General features: G+C 39.8%; 1 protein-coding gene across 13 annotated transcripts in view; it reads right to left on the reverse strand.

The window, feature by feature from the left end:
* Nucleotides 1-22,229, reverse strand: part of PLEKHA5 (pleckstrin homology domain containing A5) — a 172,915-nt gene extending 150,686 nt beyond the window's left edge. For all 13 annotated transcript variants that reach the window (XR_007508674.1, XM_049821693.1, XM_049821690.1 and 10 more), the window contains exons 1-3: nt 22,091-22,229; nt 21,831-21,907; nt 18,701-18,758 (exon numbers count right to left, since the gene is read on the reverse strand). Coding sequence is in view for 12 of the 13 variants with exons in the window: in XM_049821693.1 (XP_049677650.1) it covers nt 18,701-18,758; nt 21,831-21,907; nt 22,091-22,188 (233 nt within the window). In the remaining variant the exon portion in view is untranslated. The remainder of the gene's footprint in view (nt 1-18,700; nt 18,759-21,830; nt 21,908-22,090) is intronic.
* Between the last annotated feature and the right edge of the window lie 3,133 nt (nt 22,230-25,362).

Consider the following 25,362-nt stretch of genomic DNA (forward strand, 5'->3'; position numbering starts at 1 on the left):
ATGCCCATGTGCTTAGGTGGAACAGTTGTGTCTTTTGGGAAGAAAGGGAGAAAAGAGGAAAATACAATTTTTTATTTTTTTTTTGCAAATAAGTAATCCGTGTGTCATTTAGACTGTTGAAAATATCTCGCTCTCCCCTCTCCAAGCATGCATCATCTAAATTAATCTCTGACTATCTCCAAAATGATCTCATAGGATTTCTGAAAGCAGGTACAAGTTTAACACTTCAATTCCATTTACAATCTGAAAAACAATTCAGCTTAAGATCTCTTTGCCAGGTACCACCTGACTCACACAAACCTTTTTGTGCAAAAAGTTAAGTCAGTTACATCAGTCTAAATCAATACTCTACTGGCAGACAGTATCTAATGATTTCATAGCAGACAGTATCTAATGATTTCGTAAGTTCTATGTTCCTCTCGTTAAATCTCTGTGTGTAGTAAAGCTCAAGTAGGAAGATCAGTAGCATTTTTGTGTTTACATAGTTTATTTTCAAAACAGGGTAAGACCAATACATTACTATAGGGAAAGTATTAAGTCTTCCCATACAGCAATGTTTTGTGCACACACGGCGTCCATCAAAGCTTTACTGATAAGATACCAGTCGGAAATACTCTGCAAGACCATTCCTAAGAATCTGCATAACCATAATTAAAACAACCTTCCTCTCATTTACTACTAGTAAATGAATATTTATAACTTGGTGATTAGTGTTGTTCTTAAGAGCAGCTGAACTAGGTCAGATCAAAAATCCATGTAACACAGTGGATCCCAGCCACAATAAGCAGCAAACGTCTTTGAAAGCCCACCAGAACAGGGGAGACAGACAGTGATACTGTGCTTCGGCAATTATAAGCCTCAGAGGTGGGATACCAAATGAAAGAGGTGGCCAGATATTCTTCTTTCATGAATGTAGACTTACAGCCTACAGCATCCCGAGCTATGCTTCCTACACGTTTTCAGTCACTTTCCTAGTTACATATGGGTTTCGTTCAGATCTTTTGAACATTAGCCACAAGGGTCAACTCTTCTTGATTTGTAATTCCTCCTGCTAGTTCTTTCATTGGAATATGCAGCAAATGTGTTTTCTACTCTCCTTTCAACCATTTATAATTTTATAGACTTACACTCTCTGCATCAGCCCTCAATGAAGTATTATAGGTGTTCTTCAAATGAGGAGCTTCCATCTCCGATCAACCTTGTCCCAACTTCTCTGTATCTTCTCTACTTCTATCATTTTCCTGTCAAACCAGTACTACTATAGCTTAAAACTACGCTCATATTTCCAGACACGCTTAACTGGAACAATATTATTTCAGATGGCAGGCCTTTACGGTCACGTGACTTTTTCAACTGGAGCCTGATTTTAAGCAGCCTGTTTTCTCTACACTGGGGATCAAGGCTACGGTTTCAATTTTCTTCCTAAATGAAAGTGTTAAAATATAATGGGAGTATCAATAGATTATTTTTTTTAATATCCTGAGTGCATGTAACTGTCAATTCATAAACCTAACATCATGAAGATGTCAATTAAATTTTAGAAATTAGTGCTGCCTTTCAAATAGGAAGTCTTGTTAAAAAGAGCTAGAAATCCTTGCATGAAGAGGTCAGTCAAAAGCAGTGGCATCATAACAAAACAAAAAAAAAAGCACACCTAAGAATTAAAAAGAATTATATCCTTTTTACTTTCCAAATAAATGATTTAAGCAAATGCTTTTCTGAAAGGCTTAGGATTCTCTTAGCACTGCCAGGAGATCACGGCAAGTCGTAAAAAGTAGAAACAACCCCTGCTTGTCTCCAATAAACAAGATATCATTGCATATGTCTGGAAAGCACTGGTCATACAGCTCATGACAACAAAATGCTAGTTATGTATAGATGCCCTGTTTCCACTTGCCTGCCACTGCAGTGGGAATGCTGATCATCTGTTGGTAAGTTCCCACCGCTTTTCTGGAAATACTAGTAAAACAACAAATTGATAGAGTTGCATGCAGTTATTTTTAAACACATATAAAGCTTCCTTGCTAAAAGTGCAAGAATATTCATTCTATGAACAGACGTTTGCTCTAAGTTTATTTTAACAAAGAGGAAATAAGATTCAAATAAGATATTGGCTCAAAAAGAGATATAAATAAGAAATAAAAACAACCAACAATTTAGCCAGTGTTAGAAAGACATCACTAAAATTTAGGACCTGGTGGCTCCATAGATTGAAGTGATAAAATAGCATCTATCATCCGCAGATTGCCTGTGTAGATGTTCGATCACATCAGGGAACAAGAAAAAAAGCTAGTATTTAACTGCTCCTGGGAAACAAGACTCATAGCTTAACTTTAGTGCCCACTTCACAAAGTCTGTACTACTATTCACAATTGGGATTTATATGGAAATCTTTGAAAGACAGTCTGAAAGAACATGGAGCTTATACCCTCTCCTCTGTACTGCATGTTACTGCTGAAATCAGTATTCAACATGGCACACTGAGTGAGAGCAATTTGCTTCCTAGTTACCTTAAATAAGAAGCAGATTATTACACTTTTTTCTTTTTAAAGAAACCAGTGGTAGACTCTGCAGAGAAAGGGATTTCAATTTTCAAATCACTACCTAAAGAATGAACACTACAAGTCAGCTAAAAAAAACCCCTTGAACCAGTATTAACACTACACAAATGTACTTTTTTTGGTTATTATTTTACTTTGGGGAAAGTCCCTGTCCCCAGGCAAATACAAGAAAAGAAAATAGAGAAAGTCAATTAAGCAGTCACAATTAACAAGTATATAAAGAGGAAAAAACATTCACCAAAATAAGTTCTCTATAGAATGTCATTACAGACCTTACCATATATATATATTTTTTTTAATGCTGAACTACTTCCACAGGGTAAAAAAAGAAAATATTTTAATTGGCCTCTAACTTCACATTCTTCCACCTATTAATCTTGTACCACAATGAAAACCTTTAATCCATTTTTCTAGCAAAAAGATCTCCTACAAGCAGATGGTTAACTTTGGTTGGATAAAAAAAAAAAAAAAAAATTCTTCGAAAGGAAGAACTGAGCCATGTAAACTATTTAATATGAACCACTTCAGCTGCCTCAAAACACATTATAAAGATATTTAAACTTTTGATGAATTTACACTATTCCGTTCATCTACTGCCCAGACAAGTCATATCTTGACAACATAGCTGTTTCCTTTAAGCTCAAGAGAACAGTAATTGTACATAAATTCCTGTCCTAACTTCATGTAGAGTGTTAATCATCCTCTCCTCAGCTGCTGGGACTATATGCCAATCCTATTCCTGAGTATTTGTAGAAGCACAAATCAATCTTCCTCTTAGATTTTTTTTTTTTCTCCATTAAAAATTTTTATTCTGAAGAAATGTGTCCATTCAGAAGCATGTTGCCTCTCCGCACTCAGCTCCCAGCCCATTTACTGGTATAATTCACAAAATACTTCTATCACTCAATAGATTGCTTACAGTTACTGATGCACATCAACTAATATCCTGATACAATTATCTTTTTTGGGACTTATGTCTTCTCAGCTTTCCATCAGTCAGTTTTTCCTAAATTATTATCTTGGCCATTACTACGCTAGCAGGTGAACCACAACAGCAAAAAGTAGTAACACTGGAAGATGAGTACAGCTAATTACTGAAAATAAAATCACAGCTTCAAAGACTGTTCCACACGCAACATTTATATACTCTTCTTCATTACACCTTGAGCAAGTAAATATATATTAATTTATTAAATATCCAAGTATAGCTTACGGACTAGTAATGGTCTCTCATAATTTCTGGTGGCCCAAAGAATTATCAGAACACCAAAAAAGAAAGATCTGAACACATACAGAAATAGCTCAAAGCAGAATCACCAGAGCATTTCCATGATATTTTGTGCAGTACAAAATATTGTCTAAAATCAGGAAAAGCCAAGCTTCTTTGAAAAATGAAGAAAGAAGAACAGTTGTTTTGGATGCAAATTAAAAAAAAAGAAAAAAAAACACACACAAAAAACCCACAAATATTTAAACACATAGTTGAAGCCCAAGTTGCTAAGTTATGGAAATGTATTATGAAATTAGATTCTTCTCCCTTCCCATTTCTTTTATTTGAGTGCTGAGTATGTACCATTATACGGAATTAAGTCAAGCAAGTTTTTTTGTTTTTACCATTTCAATACATAACTTGGAAAGCAACCAATGAAATAGTAGAATTTATCTCTAAAAATAAGACCAGAGAGTTTAGTGGCTCTTGATTATGTTTTCCTTACAAGGATCCTTTGCAGAAAAGTACATGTTTCAGTTTAGAACAATGATAATTAGTGCCTGTGGGAATAAAGCAAACTAATTTTTCCACAGCAATATAATTTCCTGTAACTTTAATTTTTACATGATGGTACTCCAGTAGTTGCGCAGATACAACATTTTACTGTCTACAGCATGATCAGGATTTGAAACAATTAGCTGTTTTCAGTTTAATCCCCCATTTAAAAAAAGTTAGTTTTACACATTTGTTATGAAAAAACTGTATATGAAAAAAGATGATTTGCCAATAATCTCCACATATTTTTAGGGATGTTAAAAAATTCCTCTAACTTTGGATTAAATTATTTAAAATGACAAAACCAAACAGATGCAACTTGTAAGTGCACCTCTTCTCAGTATTGCAATAGAGCTCATTTTCAGAACTCCAGGAATCTACCTTCACCGACTAGGAAGACTAATATTTAATCTACATAAAATGGGGCATAGCCAAATTGCTTAAATACGGATATAAGAGCTGACAGTGGTTTCCAGAGACACAACACTACAGAGGCTACACTCCAACATCTAAGGTTAGTCCCAGAGTATGCTTAATGAACACACAGTTCAGATGTGGAGGAAACTACAATTGTCCTTAGAGCCCTTGAACAGTTATTTTTCATTCAGCAACAGTAAGAAATATGTTTTAATGGGAATATAGCTGTACAAAAGACAGCAAATGCAACGAAATTTGAGCGAATAGACCTGCATCCTTTCCTACTGAAATGAAAAACAAATATCAGCACTTTTTTTTCCAAGTTTTAATGATGCACATGGAACTATGTTTAATCATCGCCTCATGAGGAGGATTCATTAAATACTTCAAAAGAAGCTTCTAAAAAAGACCAATATTCTATTTTATAGAAAAAAAACCCCTTCATACATTCCCTTGTAGACTTCTCAGCCAACAGTATTGGGTCTTCCCCAAAATAAATCCTGGGGTTACAGAATTAGACCAAGAAAAGCACTGATGCAATGATGAGTTGAACAGACATCGTGTCATTAACTCAGGCAGCTCCAGAAGCCAAAACAGAGTCAATCCATATGGTGAAGTTATGCATGTATTAGTATTTACATCTTTATTCCCGACTTTAAGACTCTAGAAATTCAACAGCGCTGTTGCAAAGTGTTGTAAAACAACAAAACCAAACAAACTTCACAAACCCTACACAGCTAGACACATACCAGACTTCTTATAATCCTGCAGATGAAATTCCCATCAATTTCAAACAGAAATTAGAAATTACTATGACATCATTTCATAAACAACAACAACCCCCCCCACATTCTTTTGATTAAGTAACAAAAATAGCTTTTTATTTTATTTTAAAAGAAAGCACAGAACTGGTAGATCAGGTGTTCTTACTACTTCACAGCAATTAACCTGAATTTTTACTTGAATATTTTAAGCATTGTCCTACCAGCACACAGGTGTTTATGCTTTTCATTTTTAGAGAGAAATGGTATGTAAAGCGGATCTCCAAATAAATAATTTCAAGTATAGTAACAAATGCTGTTCAATGGCACAAAACTAAGTATTAACAAAATCATTCAAGAAATGTATTCGAGTACCATTCTTCAAAGATGTCTTTACACTCCATAATACATTTATTCTTGCTTCAAAATGAGCCATTTCATAATGTATTAATTTGAACTTAGTATTACTTTACTTACAAGACAGCTACAAATGCTTTCCATTTTAGAATCTGTTTTATTCTCAGTTCAGCACTGTACTTCTTCATCAATACCTCTAACAGTTAATTTCAATATTCACTTTAATCCACTAAGAAAATCAAGGCATAGCACTCAATAGTTAAATATTTCTTCATCTGGGTATTATGAAAGCATCCCACACAAAACCACAGATGTGTTGGTAAAACTTTACGATGAACATTACAAAAGCACTGTAAAGCAGATTGGACTTCTCTAATGACCGCAACACTATTTATCTCCTCACAAAAATAAAACAGCTTTGATAAAAAGAAGGCAAAAATTCCCCAACCGCAAGTCATATTTTTCTGTTGTGATTTCACGGTGACACTATCATGATGTCTTAAGAGACATGGAGAAAAAAATGGAGACTGAATCAGTCTTGTCATGGCGTGGCCAGCAGAATACACCAAAGAACAATACAACACGACTCGTCCATTAACATTCAGAGGTTATTTTCTTCTAGTTTCATCAATTAGATGGATTCCTTCACCAAAACTAATAGCAGCCAATCTTTCATAGACAACAGCTCAAAAGACAAATATGCCTAAAGTATGCCAATCTACTGACAGCACTACAAAGCAAAAAACTCAAGTTCAATTGCTAATCTATACTTTCACTCCTTGTCAAATGAGAAGTGCTGCATAAAGCACTTTAGGTTGGATATTAGGAAAAATTTCTTCACTGAAAGGGTTGTCAGGCATTGGAACAGGCTGCCCAGGGAAGTGGTTGAGTCACCATCCCTGGAGGTATTCAAAAAGCACATAGACAAGGCACTTTAGGACATGGCTTAGTGGGCATGGTTGATGGTTGGACTCGATCTTAAAGGTCTTTTCCAACCTAAATCATTCTATGATTCTAAGCCCTTAGCAGCACATAGATGCAAGTAATTCAAAGTATCATATGGCCAATTAAAGAGCATCACTAATATAAAGGAAACACAGTGAGCATTTCTCCCTCAAAAGAATGACTAGCAGGTTTGTATGAAGTACCAGAGAAAGTCATAAGAAGCAATTTGGCTTTGCTCTGCGAGTTTACCGCAGTCCTCTCTCCCCACCATTCTTTTTGGGGAAGAAAGGGAGGGAGGAAGGAGGTGAGAGGAAACATGGAGGAATAGATGGACTGAAGATTTTATTTGCTATCAAAAGCACGTTACTTCAATGCTTAAGTATCACCATTTTAAATATGCTGCAGGTGAGCATGCACACACATATACCACTTCCTGTGGCTTACAACCTTAACGAAATATATCAACTAATCCATCAATACAGAGGTTTTTAAACATATCTGTTAATTACCACAGTTATAGTGAACTGTCCCTAGTGCTTGCTCTTTTGCTTTTAGTTTAGGAAAAAAAAAAAAAAAGCTTAATTAGAGTAAAAAAAAAAACAAACCAACAACTGTAAAGCATAACATATAATTTAAAGTCTTGACTTTTCAATATTTAGCACCATATCCCGAGCAGGTCCTAATTTTGACTGAATAGCAGAAGATCCTGCAAGGTTCATTTCAGGCTGCAGGCATTTGATACTGAACTGACCTCACAGTATTTACATTCCCCTTAGGAAAATTTGGCATGCAGTCCAACTGGGGAAGATCAAATCTAACACTACTTGAGCTACCAGTGCTAGAAGCAAGCAGAATAACAGTGAAAAGAATAGGGTGAACAATAAGGGCACATATATAGAAATAGAATAGAAAGGAAGAAGAGAAAGAGAAGGTCAAACAGCAGAAGAAAAGAAGAATTGAAGAGACAAGAGTTGAAGACAGTTGTTTTTCTGATATAAATAAGTCCCCAATTTTTTTTTTCAAACTCCTAGTGCGGGCAGGCCTTTCAACTAGTAAAAGCAAATTACTTCAACTCAAGGAAAATAAACTAATCAGAAAACTTGAAGTATTTGCGCCTGCTCAAAACAAATTAACAGCTGCCAGCTACAGCTTTGTCTGCACTGCATTTGATTTCTTGTTGTGGTTGCCATACCTGTGTCAAATTTGGACATAAGAAAAACCCCAAACCATAAAACTCCCCCATAAGCTGTGCTTTTGACTATTCCCACTACAGCTGTAATAGAGACACCTGTTGAATCTAGCAGTTAAGCAAATCCAAAACATATTCACCTCCATTCCTTACCATTTAGGTCCCTACTGCTGCCAAGAAATTAGACAGGAATACAAGAGCCAGTCAGCAAATCCTACTCCCATTCCTCCTAGAAGCGCTTATCCCATCTTCAAACAAGTGAAAAATTATGTTTGTTCTTTATAGATTCACTCTGCCAGCTACATAATCTCCTATAACCGGGCCTGGTGAAATTGTACAAAAGACACAGGTTCGGAACCAACTCCAGATTAATTTCTTCACCTCCTTGAAAAATTAACTAAAACCCTTAAATTGCCATAATTTCTTTGAAAACCCTATTTCCAACTGCACAAGGCAATTTTAAAACAAGATAATAAAATAACTGAAATGCAAGAATTCTTGTACAAGTTAATGTTGATCGCAATACCTGTCTAAAATGACAGTACCTTCAAACCTCATTAAAAGTTTGAGAAGTTTCTTCCTGCTTTAATGACTTACAAATAGCATCACTAAAAGTCAAAGAAAAACCAACTCCATTACTAAACAATGACTGCAAAAGACTCTCTCCCCCTCTTATTTAAAACCAGTTTGCTCATAATTCCAACTCCTCAGCCTGACTGCAGTCCCTCAGGTAGCCCAAGCTCAAATCATCAAGGGCTGTGAAACACAACAAACTCCACTTATAAGCTAATAGGACATCACTGCTTTAATCAACAGATTTTTTTTCTACTTATATCTTACTTCACATAGTTCTTTTCCATCTACAAAATTGCAAGATTTTCACATAACTTCTATATTTGAGCTCAAAAATGTTTTGAAGCAGCAGACAGCCAAACAAAAGATTATAACGAAGAGGATAAAGCACCAGCATTTGAATTGACTGCTGAATTTGATAGCACTTTTTGTTGTTTTAAACCACAGAGTGAGGAATCAGAGGCAGCAGAAATCCCGAATTTCTTGTTAGGCAGGTTTGGCACTCTCACCTGAAGCTGAACAAAAACCACAACAGAGTGAGCTCCATTCTGAAGCACATTGCAAAATCTCTTTTGTGTTTAGCTTAGGATACAAGAATAAAGAGCACTTCAGGAAAAGGTTCAGATTTTTCCTGATCTCTAGAAATCTTTTTGTATTTTGAATGTGAAGCAAAATGCAAGTGTTCCATGTAAGAAATTTGGAGTGAGGGTCCTTGAAAGAGACATAAAAACAATGTGTCCTGTACATATATGTATCTATGTATGTGTACATATATACTATATATATAAATAATAAATATATAAAAAAATATATAACCACTACTGGCAAAGAGAGGACCAAAACGATACTCTTTAATTTATATTTAAACAGAAGTCACTTTACCCATAATACTAGGTACATGTAAATAATTCCAAAACTTCACCTTTTATGCTGTTTACTATGTACTGTGCAACGTACTTAGCTAGAAAATTATACAGACTTAATGGTTTTATTGTCAGTTTATCTGCTCTTAAGAACAAAAAACTTTTCTTAAACCATATTTGTGGCAAACACTGCAGAGAACATTTTAACCTGTGAAAGTTTTTAATTCAATTTCCAGGAAAAAACCTTTAATTTAGTAATTGAGTTATCAGACAGACAGGAGCTGCAGAAAAAGAAATACAAGGCTCAGTACAAAAGGCAATAAAAGTCAAACTACCTTTTCTAGCAGTGTTAGCACAATTCACACTCTGCTTCCTTCTAGTCTCATCTCCACACTACTTCAAGGCAAGGTTTATTAAGTGGCCTTGCTGCTTGCAATATTGTCAGTTCATTTTTTTCTTAAGTTGAATCAAAGGAGGGACATAAGCAGGAGACAGACTGTATGGCAGAGATCAGAACATACTACTTTCTCAAAGTTCATCAGCTGGTGTAGTCCCTAGGCATGCTTGTATAAAGGGATAAGAAACTCTAAGTCAGTATTTTTAACTGACCACAAACTACAGACAGATATCCCAAGACTCTCATTGATAAGTAATTATTTAGGCTCCCAAACTCTCCAAATTCACTGTAGAACAATTTTAATAACTACCTCATCTCTGATCAAGGATAACTTTAGTGACCTACTCCTGTAAAATTTACTATATCAGAGATATTCTTAGGTGTTCAGTTCAACCAACTAAAAATGTATGGGCTCAAATGTCAAATTTTTTTAACTCTGCAGATACAATGAAGAAGATTTATTAACTAGTAAAAGCTAAAATCTTACTAATTGCTAAGAAAAATTAGTAACATTTGTGTGTTTTAACAACTTAAAACATTTCAGTGTTGCAGACCAGGTAACTGGCACCCACATCAAGCTTAGACAGAGACTGTACCATAGAAGAGATTTAAGATCAGAACAGATTATATGAATTTCTAATGAAGTTTAACTTGCATCATTGTTCTGATTAATCAAGATAAACATTTCATGTTACGACATCGATTGCTCAAACTCATATTTTTGTTTGTAATTTTCTTTTTCAATCTTCTGTATCAAACTTTATCAAAAGATTTCAACCAAGAGGTTTTAAATTTATCTAGAGTATTTTCTTTGCATATGGAAAAATACAAAATAAAGTAGCCTTAGAAAATGGTATGGCCAACATGTAAAAACAACCAACCAACAAAAAAATCCCAACAGTCTTAGCCAGCTTTACTTTCTCCACCAAGAAACCAAGTTATCCTTTTTGACATTCAGTTGGATTAAAAGGTTTTTTTCTGCCCTGTAGGTATTTGAGAGTACCATGTGTTTATTCTTGTTGCTTACAACATTTTATTTCGAAGTGAGATTTCTGTCCTTCTTATAAACCAAGTTCATTGAAAAACTTTAAAGATGATATATCATCTGTTCTTAGACATCCCAAAATATATTGTCAAAAATTATAAATGATAAGACATTGGTCAGCAGCTGCATAATCTGTAGGATTTAACACAAAATTAGAGAATAAAAAAAATATAAAATGACAATTTTGCTAGTAGTAGTAATGCAGCTCAGGAAAAAAAAAAGCATCAAAAGCTGTATTTTTGCAGGATTTATACAATCTCAGTAGTCCTACTTATTCAGAGAGTAGTAAAGAATATCCAAGTTCCCATGAAATAGCAGAATCGAAAGATGGCAAAGATGGCATTTTAAATTACAACTTTCACCAGGTGTTTTTCTTTCAAAACCCTTTGTTTACTACGACCCCTCTTACCTGGTCTGAAACACTGAAATACTTCCACTTAATAAACGCACAAAATTCATTTTTTAAGTACTTCTATTAAACATACCTACAATAGATTCTCAAAGAGGGAAAAAACAGGGCGCTAATTTTAAAGGATAGGTTGCTTGGCAATGTACCTTTCCTCACAAATAATTGTTCTTAGTAAGTCACCATGGAGAAAGCCATGATGAACTAAGTTTCTGAAGCCTCCTGAATATGCAAGTGGTTTTCTAATTGCTTATATAAAGCTCTGAGACCATCACAGGCTACACAGGCATTCAAAATGCTGTCTAAAAGCCTTTTTTTCCACTTCACAGATTTCAAACGAGTATTCAACTCAAATTATATAGGTCTGGAGCAGAAAGATGCAACTTCAACCAACGATTTAAGCAGACGTCCCTGTCCTACCCAGTACTGGGAAGCAGGAATCTTTCCCAAAGAAGAGTTTTACTGGAGTGCCTACGCTACCAAGTTCCCATTCCCAAACTATTAGTTCTGAAGGTGGCTACTGATGCAACTTCTTCCCTCTCAACATCACTGTCAGAGAATACCTTCCCTTCAACCAAATGCAAGAGCAAGTGAAGTGAACAGGAACGGCTATCTCCTGCACTCAAAAGAAAGAAGGCAAAGGAGGGAGGAGAGAGAAGGGCGAAGCGTTTAAATTTAGGTATTTACTTACTGAAACACAGAAAAAACACACATACAGGCACCACGTTGGCAGAAATCCCAGCAGTCAGGGCTGTGGAGCTTTGCTTCCAGCCAGCATTTGCCTCAAGCGTCACAGGAGTTTTCTCCCTCTCTCACACGCACAGAAGCGTACTGAAGATCGCTCTGAACTGCCAACCAAAGTGTATCTCAGGTTTAATGAAAGCGTAATTCATTATAATAAGAGCCACTGTAACATAAACATATGCAGGAAAAACAGGCTTAGCGCAGCACCACAACAGACACTGGTTTTGATCCAGTACAACAAAACACTTGCAGACCACAGAAAAAAAGTGGGCGCAATTCCTTTAAAGTAAAAGCAGAACTTAACGTGCACCAGGGAAAATTTAGACCCGTAACAGTTCTACCAAATAGTGGCTACAGCAAGTAGACTTCTCTGTCGGCAAAGTTCACAAGGTACCTGCCCGCCAGTTCAGGTGTTTTTGGAAGTGTCCCTCAGTTCCAAGTACTGCAGGACATGGGCACCGAGACGGGGAAAAGAAAAAGCAGCAGTGCAACACCCTGACACAACAGGCAGATGAAATACTGGTACAGGCCGGAAAATAATTCTTAAGAGGGCACATTAGTTATCTTGTTTTGCAAAGGAGGGAGGGCTTGGGGGAAAAAAATGCATCACTATATTTACAAAGTAATGCAGCAACCATCTACATAAAAGCTATGATCGATCAGCATTTCCTTTGCTTTTTACCATCCCTCACACGTTTTAGATAGCAAAAATGAAAGACCACTGATGAGTTCACTGTAATAATATCTCAAAAGCATAAATTAGCTTTATCTGCTATTATTACTCAATCACCAATTCAGACCAAAGTTAGGGAAGAAATATTACCACTTCCAAAACCAGGATGTAAAACCAGGAAAATGAACTTACTAATCTGTTAACGGGTATCAAAAAGCTTGAGTGTCTTCAATGTCTTCCTCATGGATTTCAACATTTCATGTAACAACTTACATACAGATTTTTTTTTATTATCTTTAAGTAATTATCCATTAATTCTTGTAAGTGTTTAAAAACTTGGTAATGGTTTTAAAAAAATAAATAAATCAGTAAGTTCCCTCATGGTTTCAAGTCTATATTAGTAAAACTAAAGCATTCAAGGTATTACCCAATTTAGAAACACACTTCAGGAAACAGACAGCTCAAAATATCAACCACAGATGTCACATTCAAAAAGAAACTTCACAAGCACAGTAATTCCTAACGTCCACATTTGATATTCTACCTGCCAGACCAACTTTGAAACAGGTCCATAAACCAGGGATAATCGGCCCTGCCAGACCTGCACACGAGTCAGACAACATGTTTTCACAGGGTGAACTTTTGCCACCCTTCCCTCTGGGAGAAATTCCACCGAGTTCGCTCCTAGGAAATCAGCTCCCACACTCCAACTCCTTTTACTGACTTTCCACTGCCACCGCTCCTTTCTGCCTGGTTTAGCTTCCACTCCTCCCCGTTCTGCAACTAATTCCACCCTTTTAGCCTTCTCCTTCAGTAAACCACCACCTCCATCCTCTTCCTTCCACATCCAGTCCATAAGCTGGTTTTTGGATGCAGTCCCACCCCTCCTCCTCTGACCCACACCCATTTCTTCCTGTGTCTAGGATCCTTCCACCTCCACATCCAGCTTCAGCATTGCAGTATTTTTTATTCTGCTGAAATATTTCAAGAACCAAGAAGCAAATGTTAAACCAGATAATAAATTTGTAGGCATTCCTAAAAAGTTCTCCTTTTCTGAACAGCTTTGCTCACTACAAAGATAAAAAGCACAGGTCAGTTCATTGTAATGCTATGTCCCAGTTCACCCATCTAATCATATGCCATTATTTGACCTAGAGGTCTTACCATGCAAGAATGAATCGAATGAAGGCTAAGAATAACTTTAGTCTTTCCTTAATTTTAGTAAAATAAAGGTTAGAGGTAACACGAAAACAACTAAATTTCTGGGAGGAACACTGTGATTTTTAGTACTGGAGGAAAACAGTCTGATCTGTTCTTATGGGGTTTTTTTTCAAATTCTGTTTTTCCTTTCAAGGGCTTCTCTGCAAACATGACTAGTTGTTCTCTGATGTTTCTGGAGAGTCTCAGCTGAATGGGAGAGGATCTTTATAATGCATATAAAAGACAAAGGTTCAAACAAAAGCTGAATTCTCAATGAGCACAGGTTTATTTCAGTAAACAACAGCAACTCAAGGCTGAAAAAGATCTTATCCCTTTTAATCACTTAATAAATTTTTCTTACCTTCCCAATTTTCAAGCTACATGCCTACAATAAGCAAACCTGCATTGATAAAAGTCTCTATAAAAGCATACAAACCTGCTATTTCATGCAACAGCAAACTCACCTCAGCTTTGGCCTGGGTTTGCCAATGCCTTGCTTCAGCCACAGGCAAAAATTGTTCCAATAAATACAGAAAAAGGCAAACTTTGACACAAAACCCTAAAAATGAGACTTTAACCTTCTTAATTCTTTAAGTTTTTAAGAACTCTTTCAGTCAGCTTTTGTATTGCCCTAAAAGTATCAGTCCTACAGCAGAGTTAAGAAATATCAAATTCAAATACCTAAACAGCTTATCTAAAAGTACTTTTGTAGAAGCCAAACTACGTAGACCGATGCAAAGTTCCTCAAATATCATCCCTGGACTGATTTTTAAAACAATTCTATTTGGTAAATTAATAACTTAAATACTATAAACCTGGTTAAAAAAAAAAATACAAAAATCCTAATGTATGTTCAGAACAACTGAAATTAAAATAGAAAAAAAAAGGAAGAAAAGTAAGCAAATGCCTGAGTTTAGATAGTCAGGTGGTTTTAACAAGCAATAAGGGTTTCTTAAACACATGCGTATAAACAAATACACACACACACACACATACATACACACAGACGAAGACATATTTATGTAATTTTATGGCACTCAAAACCAGTACCTTGGTGCCTAATGACTGTGTAGTAAAATGAGGTACTAAAAAAAAATAAATAATAATCCTCATTGATCTTAACAGGTGAGACGTCTGAAGCCCGTGACCAGGTATGTCTTCTCTAATTGACAAGAATCATGCTGGGATTGTCACGTGGGTCCATTTCCTTATGCACTTATAAATAATGTAAGTAACTTAAGCTTCCCATACTACTATCCAGCTTAAACCTGTTTTGAGGATAAAGTCCTTAACTTTTCAGACCTCAATGAGTGCTTAATACACTAAGCATAAATAACTAGTTCAGTGAAGTATTCAAAGCAGATCAAAAGAAAATCTCAAATTTTTCAGCATGCTCTGCCACCATTTTCAAACTGAGTTTTCCCATTACTTCATGATAAAGAAGATTCAATAGTTAACTGATAATAAACTGATTAAAGTTATATTTGAATGTGTCGATTCTACAGTCTTACAGCCCCATATTCCAGGTAAAAATTTAGTTGTTGTATAAATAGAGATTACACCCAAACCAAGCATTACTTAGAAAAGTTTTCTGACAAGAGTTCCCATCAACTGATGAGGGAGGGCTATCTGTGCACATTTCTAACATTAAGTAAACGAAACCAGACGTTCTCACTCCCGAAGAGACAACACACTTTAACAATGTAACCACATCTCATGCAAACATATACAATATATTATGGCATTACTTTTGGTTTTTTACTCCAAATAACAAACACCACCTTTTGTCATTTGCATTTACAAGGGATGGGGAAGATGCGGGGGGAAGGATTCTGTCATTACTAAGTATTAGATTTCTTCCACTAACCCCAAAATCTGCAAAAAAGGTCAAAGTCTAGCTAGCATCAACTTACTAATACAACCCTATACAAAAACAAACCACTTTATGCAATGGAAACAACTCTTATCTATCCCTGTTTCAGAATATCTTTCCTTCTTAAAGCTAGAACAAATTCAATGTCATGGGGGGAAAAAAAAAAAAAAGTGTAAAATAGTCACCATTTGGTATTTACTTATTCAGAAGATGAATGTATACATCCCAAGAAAAATACAGCGTCCTTTAAAAATAATCACATTTCAATGCAGTCTGTATTCCGAGTCATTTGTTTGAAATGCCAGTCCAAGGAATGTTAAGGTTTAGCTGACGATTATCTCCTCGACATTATCCCAATTTGATTATACAGTGTTTACTACATCAAAGCCAGAAAAAGCACAGTAATCGATTCAGTGACACACCCACTTGGAACACTAAAGACCTATTATTAAAGAACCATAAGAATAATTTTCAAAAGGTTTTATTTTCAAACACAGTCTAGCATAATATCTTACCATAAAGCAAGGTTGTCAAATATTTTTATTCAACCCACATATTTGAAGCTGTGCCTCAGAAGTTTGGTGAAATTATTTATGTGATCAGGAAACTTGACTATCCTTCTTCTCTAACTCTTTTATTGGACACAGTACAGAAATCCAACAGCCAAGTTCCACATGGCTGAATGCATCAATAGCAGGCTATTAACATTCATTCCCTTGTAACTTTGTAACTCATACCAGACATAAACCAACATATTTGTTTCAGACCTGATCACAAACAAGTTTTTAGTATCTCTCGTTTTAACACAGTTTTATTATGCTGTAATCAACATATTTAGGACATGTGGGGGTGCCTGTATAGCACAAGGTCATAACAACCTGCGCTGTTTCCCACTCAGTGCGGGAGCACCACAGCAGTTTATAATAATTCTAGTTGTCTGAATCTAATCAACACATCATCCAGAGTTACGTTGCCTAGGATTATAAAATAGTGATTATAATGTTGTCACCTTGTCTAAGTTAGCTCTCGCATCTTCTCTAGCACTGGTAAGGCTGAATGCTAGACAGCTTTAAAAGGAGAAACTATCATTGGGCAGCAGCTTAAATTCAGTCTGAGAGGCTACACAACAAATATGTATTTAACTAAGGATGCCAAACTGGTCATACCATGTGAACCTTTCAGCAGGATTGACAGCACTATCCCTGCTATCCTCCTACATCTACCAAATCACAGAGAAGTGTTGTTTGTGCAACATGTTTTCAAAGATGCAGCACAACTTTTAAATATAAACAGAGCTATTTAGTGTTGGCTAGCAGCAAAACAATCAACTTAATGTACATCTTAACTGTTATGGTAACACCTCGAACACAAGACCTTATAAGGACAAGAGTACACAGCCAACCTACCACTTGGTAAGTTTGTGCATAAGCGCATCAGTCACCCTACAGTAGTTGTCCACACGCTGTTTTGTTTTTTTTTTTTTTTATACTAAGAAAACTCAAGTTGCTATTTTCCAGTTAGTATAGCTAACACATTCTTCATAGGTTTATTCTATGTGAACAAGTTCCATCTGAAAGTCTAGAAGAATTTCTTTTTATATACACAAATACAGCTTTCTTTAATTTTTCACTCATCTTCATTTAATAATCTGAACAGAACACCAGAAGTGAAATCCTTAGTACATTTGTGTCCTCAGCCTGGTGTAGTTCTTGTCAGTTGCTATACAACACTAGTGTAATGTAAATTACAAGAAGGCACAATACAACAGTAAAACAAACAAGTCACCTATTAACAAAAAGTCCCCTTCTAGAGAACACAGCACCAGTTCTAACCAGATTTTTTGGACATTATCCTTCAGTACTTTTTTAAAATTTTGTTTGGGATCAAATCAAACACATTCCTATATAAAATAAACCATGCAACACATACGCAACACCCATCTCACAATGTCTACAATGCAACTTACACAGAGCAGCTACCTTTTGCTCAATACTAAGAGACAGAAAAACCTACCTGCAGCTTATGACCTCTATGACTATTAGTAACCTTCACTCATAGAAGTTACCCCACTGACGACACTATTCATTTAAAGATGGCAAACCAAACACACAGTATAGTGAGTAAAAACTCCTGAATGAATCGAGAAAAGCCTGCAAACTGTGAAATAACAGAAAAAGAAGCATATTAACAAGACCAATATACACAGGTGCCACTTCAAAATTTTCCAGAAAAGGATGGTGTAACTATCTAGAGAGGAAAAGCTTGTAAGAAGTTTGTACAGATCTGATCAACACGACCTCTGGACTTCTACGTAAGAGCTCTATTTCCACACCTCTCATTCAAAAAAGACGATACACACAGCAAGTCTACCATAGTGGACAGACTCTTCAAAGCATACTACAACCTGAATAAAAAGACAATGAAAATCAATGCCAGAAGCAGAAACAGGAGGTCTGCAAAGAAAATAGCCACATTAAACCTTCAGAGTGGCCTTAAACAATGTAATTACTAGAGAATAGGACTGAACCAAGACTGTTCTCCCAGTGATGAAGTAAGATCTTGCCTTTCTGAAAGCATTTATGACATGACAGTGTACACACGCAAGCGTCAGACAAACAGACAAACTCAAGGTATTCTCGACTTGCAAGGACATTTGTTGCTAGATGGTTACACTCACAGCAGAAATTTCATTTGAATATGCATACTCAAGCAGCTTTAATTAAAAGTATTAGCACAAAGACTCAAGACATTGTTTTAGCTGTGCAGAATTCAGTAAACAGAGGTCTACATACACTATGACAAGCTTGAATACTCCTTTTAGATTTATAGCATAACATTTAAAGTCAGTCTGGAATACATTCAAGATTGCAGCAACATTTAGACAAACTATGTGAAAATTACAGTATTGTGACAGATAAACATTCAACTTACTTTACATAATATCTTGCACCTTCAAAAGTATAAGCTTCTTCCCAACCTGTGGGTAAGTCTGGAAAACAAGTAGCAAAACATTCCAATTACCTTTTGAAATGATGCTAGCCATACTGGTCTACTCCCTAAAACTAAGGCAGTTAAAATACTGTGTGTCTGATTCCAGTTGTTGAAAACTTTATCCCTATAAACAAATATTTTAGAATTGACTCACAATACTGTCTCAGTTTAAATTCTGTAATCCAAGAGAAGCTCCACGCATGAAAATCTGATTTGGATTTCTCATTCTGAAATAATAACAATAAGGGTTTAAGCGTGGCCTTATTTAACAATGTTCCTTCCTTTGACCGGTAACCAGAACTCATGGTCATCGCCAGATCTTTCTGCTTGGAACTTCAGTAGCATCAAATTACCTGGCAGGCAGAGAGCTAAACAAAAATCCATTTACTGAGTTTGCGTTACATGCAAGTCACAAGCATCCTAACAAGCATGATATCAACTACACCACAGAGTATTAGCATTATATTAGCATAATTCCACCACTGTTGTGACTAACAAGTGTTCCTGCAGTGTTTACAACTCTATTCAATTTTACATGAAAATAATTTTCAATGCAAATCTAGTGAAGGAAGTGGGTATGTCTTCTCCTTCTCCACTATCACTCTTAAAGAGTCAGGAGCCCGCATATAAAAAAGAAAACCCCACCACTAATGGTCAATTTTTTTCAAGTAACAGCCTCCTAATGTAATGGAAGCTCTGAAGATGTTGGGCACCTCTATGCAACTCTAGATACATCGCTACCCTTAAAAGTTTGCCTCAGTTACTAAAACCAATAATTAATATGTAGGACTCGCTCATTGAATTATAAAAGCAAGAATGCATTTCCTAATTAAAAGAAAAAAATATTCAGTCCAGGTCATGTGATATTCCCCCCCCCCCAGTTCACTTATTTGCTCTGACTGGCTCTTTTCTTCACTCCTGTCTTCTCTAAAACAAAAATCAAGGTGTCTTTTGCTAACAGCACAGGGCAAAGTACAGCAAACAGGAAGTCTCTCTAGCAGAAGTATTTATGACTGCTGTAACAACTTTGCAAAAAAATACCTTTCCAGTGCTGCGTATCTCAAGGAATAAGAAGCACTTCAATTCATAATGGAGGAAAAAGCTTTCCTCATCATCCAGTAAATATCTTATGGTATTATTTAATAAGGAGTTTTATAATAATATGCACTTCCAAAAGAAATGTTATTCGCTCAAAAACTGTTTATTTAGAGGAGACATATTTTGAACATATTTTGACTAGGTTCCAAAAAGATGGTCAGGGAAAAACAAGACATAAAACCCAGAGTTAATCCGTTTGATTATGTCTATGTATGGAGAGATTCATTAACATACACATGAATGAGGAAAACTACAGAAACAGATTTGTTTCGCAGATACTTCAGTATCTGATTGATAAATCACGGTCAGTTTATTCAAGGCCATGCCTCACTCTTGTGTTCAGAAAGAAGTTTAATTTACCTGATAATAACTCTGCTATGCTACATACAATACTCCAGGTACTCAAAAGCAAACTGCATTTCCTTCAGAAGGCACTTAATGGCAGAAACAAATGAGACACTTAGCAAATTACTGGGAGATCACCATCAGTCAACACAGATGCTGGTAACAGTTTAAAAAAAGAATTAATACTCAGCTAATGTTAGCGTCCAACAAGCAAAGCACTTCACATACATCTGCCCCCGTGCATATTGCTGTAAGCGAAGGCCAGTTTCTCAATTAATCCGAGTACTGAAAGCGGTGGAAAGAGAAGCCTGATAGCAATCAGTAGTTCTATTTCCCGGCATTAAATGACTTCTTACAAACAACAGACCTACATTGCAAATCAAACTGCAGAGTTCTAATAGCCAGAAACCTGTGCTTTTTAAACTATTCCCAACTCAAAAAAAAAGAAAAAAAAAAAAAAGAAAAAAGAAAGGCTGCCCGCAGTTTTCTAAAAGGCTGTTTCTGATTTCTTAATGCGTAAGTATTAACCAAACATAAAAAGCAAATAATCTGATATAGTCCAATTCAGTTGCAGATTTTCCTGCGATTATCCAAGTGATTACACACATAAAAACAACTGCACTTATTACTACACTCCACCACCTCCCAGCGGCATATGCAGCCTGTGTGCAATGCCAGCAGTCGGAGTTTGGCTCTGGGTCTCCAGAGCGTCTGCTGTAAATCCTCCTCCTCCAGCACCTCCTGCTGCTACTTCTCCAGAGTGGAACAAACAGCAGTAGCAAGCAGGACGGATTCCACCCTCCTCCCCCCCAAGTGATTCCTAACGTTTCAGTCCCTTTTCCTCCTACCTATTCCACCCCTCTCAGTCACTTCGAAACCACCCGCGCTCTCAGCCTAGATGGAAGCGCAGGGAGGAAAAGGGCTCCTAGGTGACTAGCGAGACCAGCCTCCCCGTTTCTCGTGTACCTATCGTGGTTACATCTAGGTACTGCTGGAACCAGGAGCAAGGTGTGTGGTTTCACGCTAGACCGAGGCAGGATGCTGCGCAGGTGAATAAGCCGGGGTAGCCTGGGAGCAGCACGAGAGGAACGAGGCGGTCTCCGATGGCAACTCCACAATATTACAGGGGTGATACAAGGCGGCGGAAAGCAAGCGAAGAAAGAGAAATCTCACGGGCACGGAGGAAAGACACGGGGGCAAAGGAGAGCGTTGGAAGAAAAAGGTGACGATCGCGCCGATGGCCAGCTGGACACGCGAGGCTGCGCCGTAATGTCATTCTCCCTCGACCCGGGGGGGCAAACAACTGCGAGAAGTGAGGGCAGCACGGCGGCGAGGAGTTGTCTCGGGTGGCCGCGGCGGCCCCCGCGGCGGCCCGGGGGCGCCGGGGCGAAGCCAGAGGCGCTGCCCGCGGCGGGGAAGGGGCGCCGGGGCTGAGCCCGCCCGGCGGCCGGGGAGCGGGAGCCCGGGGGATGGGGGGGAAGGGGCGCGGGGCGACGGGCTCGGCGAGACCCCGGGGAGCGGGGAGGGGAGGGGAGGGAGGGGAGCGGGGCGGCGCTCGCCGGGCCGGGCCGTGCCGGGGAAGGGCCGGGGACCCCGGCCGCCCCCGGCCCCCGGGCGGGGCGCCTACCTGCGCTGCGGCGGTGCCCGGTGATCACGGCCTCTCCGGTGAGCGGGTGCAGCCAGGTCGTGCTCTTCGCCTCCTCGCTGCGGGGACGGACACACGGACCGAGTCAGTCAGGCAGGCGCAGCCCCGCCGCCGCCGCCGCCGCCGCCTGCCTTCCCTTCCTTCCCTCCCTCCCCCCCCGCCCGCCCCTCCCGGCCCCCCGCCCGCCGGCCCAGCCCCGCTCCACTCCGCTGCGCTCCCCTCCTCGCCGGCCCCCCGCTCACTTGATGAAGAAGACGCGGCCGCCCTGGCTGATCCCGTAACTCCAGCTGCCGGGCAGCGCCCGCAGCCGCTCGGCGCTCAGCTCCGCCGGGGCCGCCATGGCCGACCCGCCGCCGCCGCCGCCGCTACCAGCGCAGCCGGGGAGAGCCGAGGGGAGCGGGGAGGGGGGGGGGGGGGGCGGCGCGGACACGAGCGAGCGCGTCCCCGCCGCCGCCGCCAACACCTTGGGGAGGGGGAGGGCGCAGCGCGAGGGGGAGGGGGCGCAGCGGCCCGCCCCGCCCCGCCCCGCCCCCCGCCGGCCCGCCCCTCCCGCCGCGGGGGCGCGCGCGGCGCCCTGGCCGGCTGCCCGCGGGGGCGCGCCGCCTGCCCCCGCCGCGGCCGTTGGGGCGGGGCGGGGCGGGGCGGGGCGCGGCGGGTTCCGGTGGGCGCGTGAGGGAGGGAGCGGGGGAGCCCCGCCGGGCGGCGCCGGCCCCTCACAGGGGCGTACGGCGTACGGCGGGAGAGCGGCGGCGCTGCGCGGCGCTGCGAAGGGGGGGGGGGAGGCGGGAGGGCAGCGCCCGGGAGGCGGCGAGGGCTGCCCCGCGGCGTGGAAGGCCCGGCCGTGCGGCGGCCGCGGCTGGCGACGGTGGGGCGGGCGGGTCCGGTAACGGTCTGAGGAGCGCGGAGGGCCGGGTCGGTCTTGTGGCGCGGGGACTGCGCCGGGCCGAAGGCACGGCGTCTGAGCTGGCCGGGGAACGAAGCCCACGCTTCTTGCGGGGCGGGTGTTCCCCACCGGCCGGGCCCGCCCCCCCCCCCCCCCCCCCCCCCGCGAAGTCGTGCCGGCGGGACGCACCGCCTCTGGCCATCGCCCGTCGGGTCTTCGAGACGCGCGTTCCCACAGGAAATTAAAACTTTTGTCGAATTTCCTCCAGGGGTGCACACGCTCGTCTCATACCCGCGACTTCAAGCTTTCTAAAAATTTCTTACGTAGAAGTATAGTCTTCGGAAGCGAGAGCGAAGAGGTGCCCTGTTTCTTCCTCACGTAAACAACACTGCCCGCACTGCGTGCCTGTCCTTTAAAAGAGATCTAGGGTATGGCGCGCATACGTGTTTTCGGTGTTTAGGGAGGTGGCGGTAATTCAGGTAAAATCCACGTCTGCAGAAGTGAAAGTGTGTGTGTGTGTGTGTGTGTGTACTTTTATTCACATGAATAGTCTGATCGCATGTGCATTTATGCATAGCTATGCACACCTTTAAGTTGCACATGACAAATGTAAATGACTAGAACTGCGTCGTGACCGTGATATTTCTAAGAGAAGCTTGTCCTACCAAACCGCTTTCTGAATGAGGAGTAAAGCTGGGAAGTCCGATGATATTCCTGTGTCCACAAAAACATTTGAAATCCTCAGCTGACGGTGTTCTGCATAGCAGCTTTGTGCTCTCTCCCATTCTGAACACCTTGGGAAAAATAAAATTTGACAGAACAAGTTGCTGTGTGGTTTGGTCCCCACCACACCATACGGTCAAAGCCTGAAAGCCCAGTTGCCCCACACAAGATATTCCAGACCTGAAGAGCAGCGAACATGTGAGCAGATCTTAAGTTATCTTTAAGTAACTGGAGATAAGAATTCCTCCCTGTCCAACAATACCCTTCATTTCCACTCACCGCTGACAGCATCTGAGATTTATAGACTACCAGAAAAAAGATACACTGGAGAAAACACAAGTTATTCTACAAACAGTTCCCTTCTCTCCTAAGAGCAAGAGCCCTTGGATGATGAGTAAAAGTGAATAATGACTCTTCCTCTGAAGGGCTGTGGAAAGCTGCCTGGCAACAGCATGGGGGAAATCACATGTGTTTTGGGCTCCTGACGTGGTGGTGGTCATATCCTGATACTTCCTCACACAGCCTAACTGAAGCAAAGACCAAGTGCTCTTGATCTCCAGAACACTGGATACCTTCCACCATGCAAAATCAATTTTCTTCTCTGGCAGAGAAGGACATGCAGCACAGCTAGGCTTGTATTGGCCCAGATCCGTAAGTTAGGTATTTAGGTAGGATTTCGGTGCATAAATCCTGCCTAATCCCAGCATATGCTTTGCCAAACGCCTTCCTTAGGCAACTGAATTTTGCCAGTACCTTGCCTTGCAGCCTTCTTTCTGCTTTGCATATGTTTAGAGTTGCTACCATCTTGGTAAAACCAAGAGCGTGGTACTTAAAATATGTCAGAGCCTGGCTGAATTCTCAGGCAAGGCATTCCTCCAAGTGCCGCAGAGGCCTGATAAATCGGCCGCATTCAGGCCACACCTAAGAAGGACAAGATTAGTTTCTGTATAACTCATAGCAAACAGGTTGGCGGCAGAGTCACCACCACGAACACTACAGAAAACCTCTTCAGCCCGAAGGATGAAGGGCATTTAAAACCATGTCACTCTCTTCTCAGGAAAAGGCTTTTGCTCCAAGCTATACGCTATTCTGAAGCTGAGACTATTCGATGAGTATACTGAAGGTGCTCCTCCTCACCCTTTGAAGTCACATTATTTTGCAAATGTAATTATTGGGCTATAGGGTGGTGACATGACTTGCTAGTCTCATGAATAGGAAGCTCATCTGGGGAGTGATGGAAGATCTTGGTTCTGCTCCATTTTTCAGGAACTCTTACGTATTTTTTGTTAAACAGTCATCAAATAGAATTCGGTATAAGTTCTGGAACACATGGAAGGTACGTTACGACTGTATTTGCAGATACTGATCCTGCAAGGTGCCATGTACCGTGAACGTGCAGTGATTTCTGGGAGCTCAGAGTTTTACGATTTTGTGGAACAGAGCTCATGAATTCCAAAGAATGTGAGGAAAACCACACCTGCATCATTTGTGCAGGCTGGTGTCGGCAGTTCTTCTTTTTGAAAGCAGATGTTGGTTCCATAGTTAAAACTTTTGCTTCAAAGTTAGTCTAAGAGTTTGATAAAAACAAAATCACACATTGAGTTTTCGCAAAGTTCAGTAAGAATACGTCTTTTCTACACTCAGATGAGTGCTTGAATGCTCTTCAAAGAGGGACTCAAGAATAATAATTTTTAACAGCTACATCACTAAGGGGACTAAAAATCTCTTTTAAAAGGAGTTTATATCACCGTAACAACTCCGTGCATAATTTAAGATACTACATATTGTACCTTTCACATCATTATTTTTTACTGTAAAAATGAGCTAAAGATTCCAAATGTGAAATTAGTCAACCCGATTTATAAGACTCGGAGAAATCCATCAGGATGCTCCCATCTGGCCAACACT

Source organism: Accipiter gentilis, chromosome 18 (assembly GCF_929443795.1).
Source record: "Accipiter gentilis chromosome 18, bAccGen1.1, whole genome shotgun sequence".
Classification (NCBI taxonomy): Eukaryota; Metazoa; Chordata; class Aves; order Accipitriformes; family Accipitridae; genus Astur; species Astur gentilis.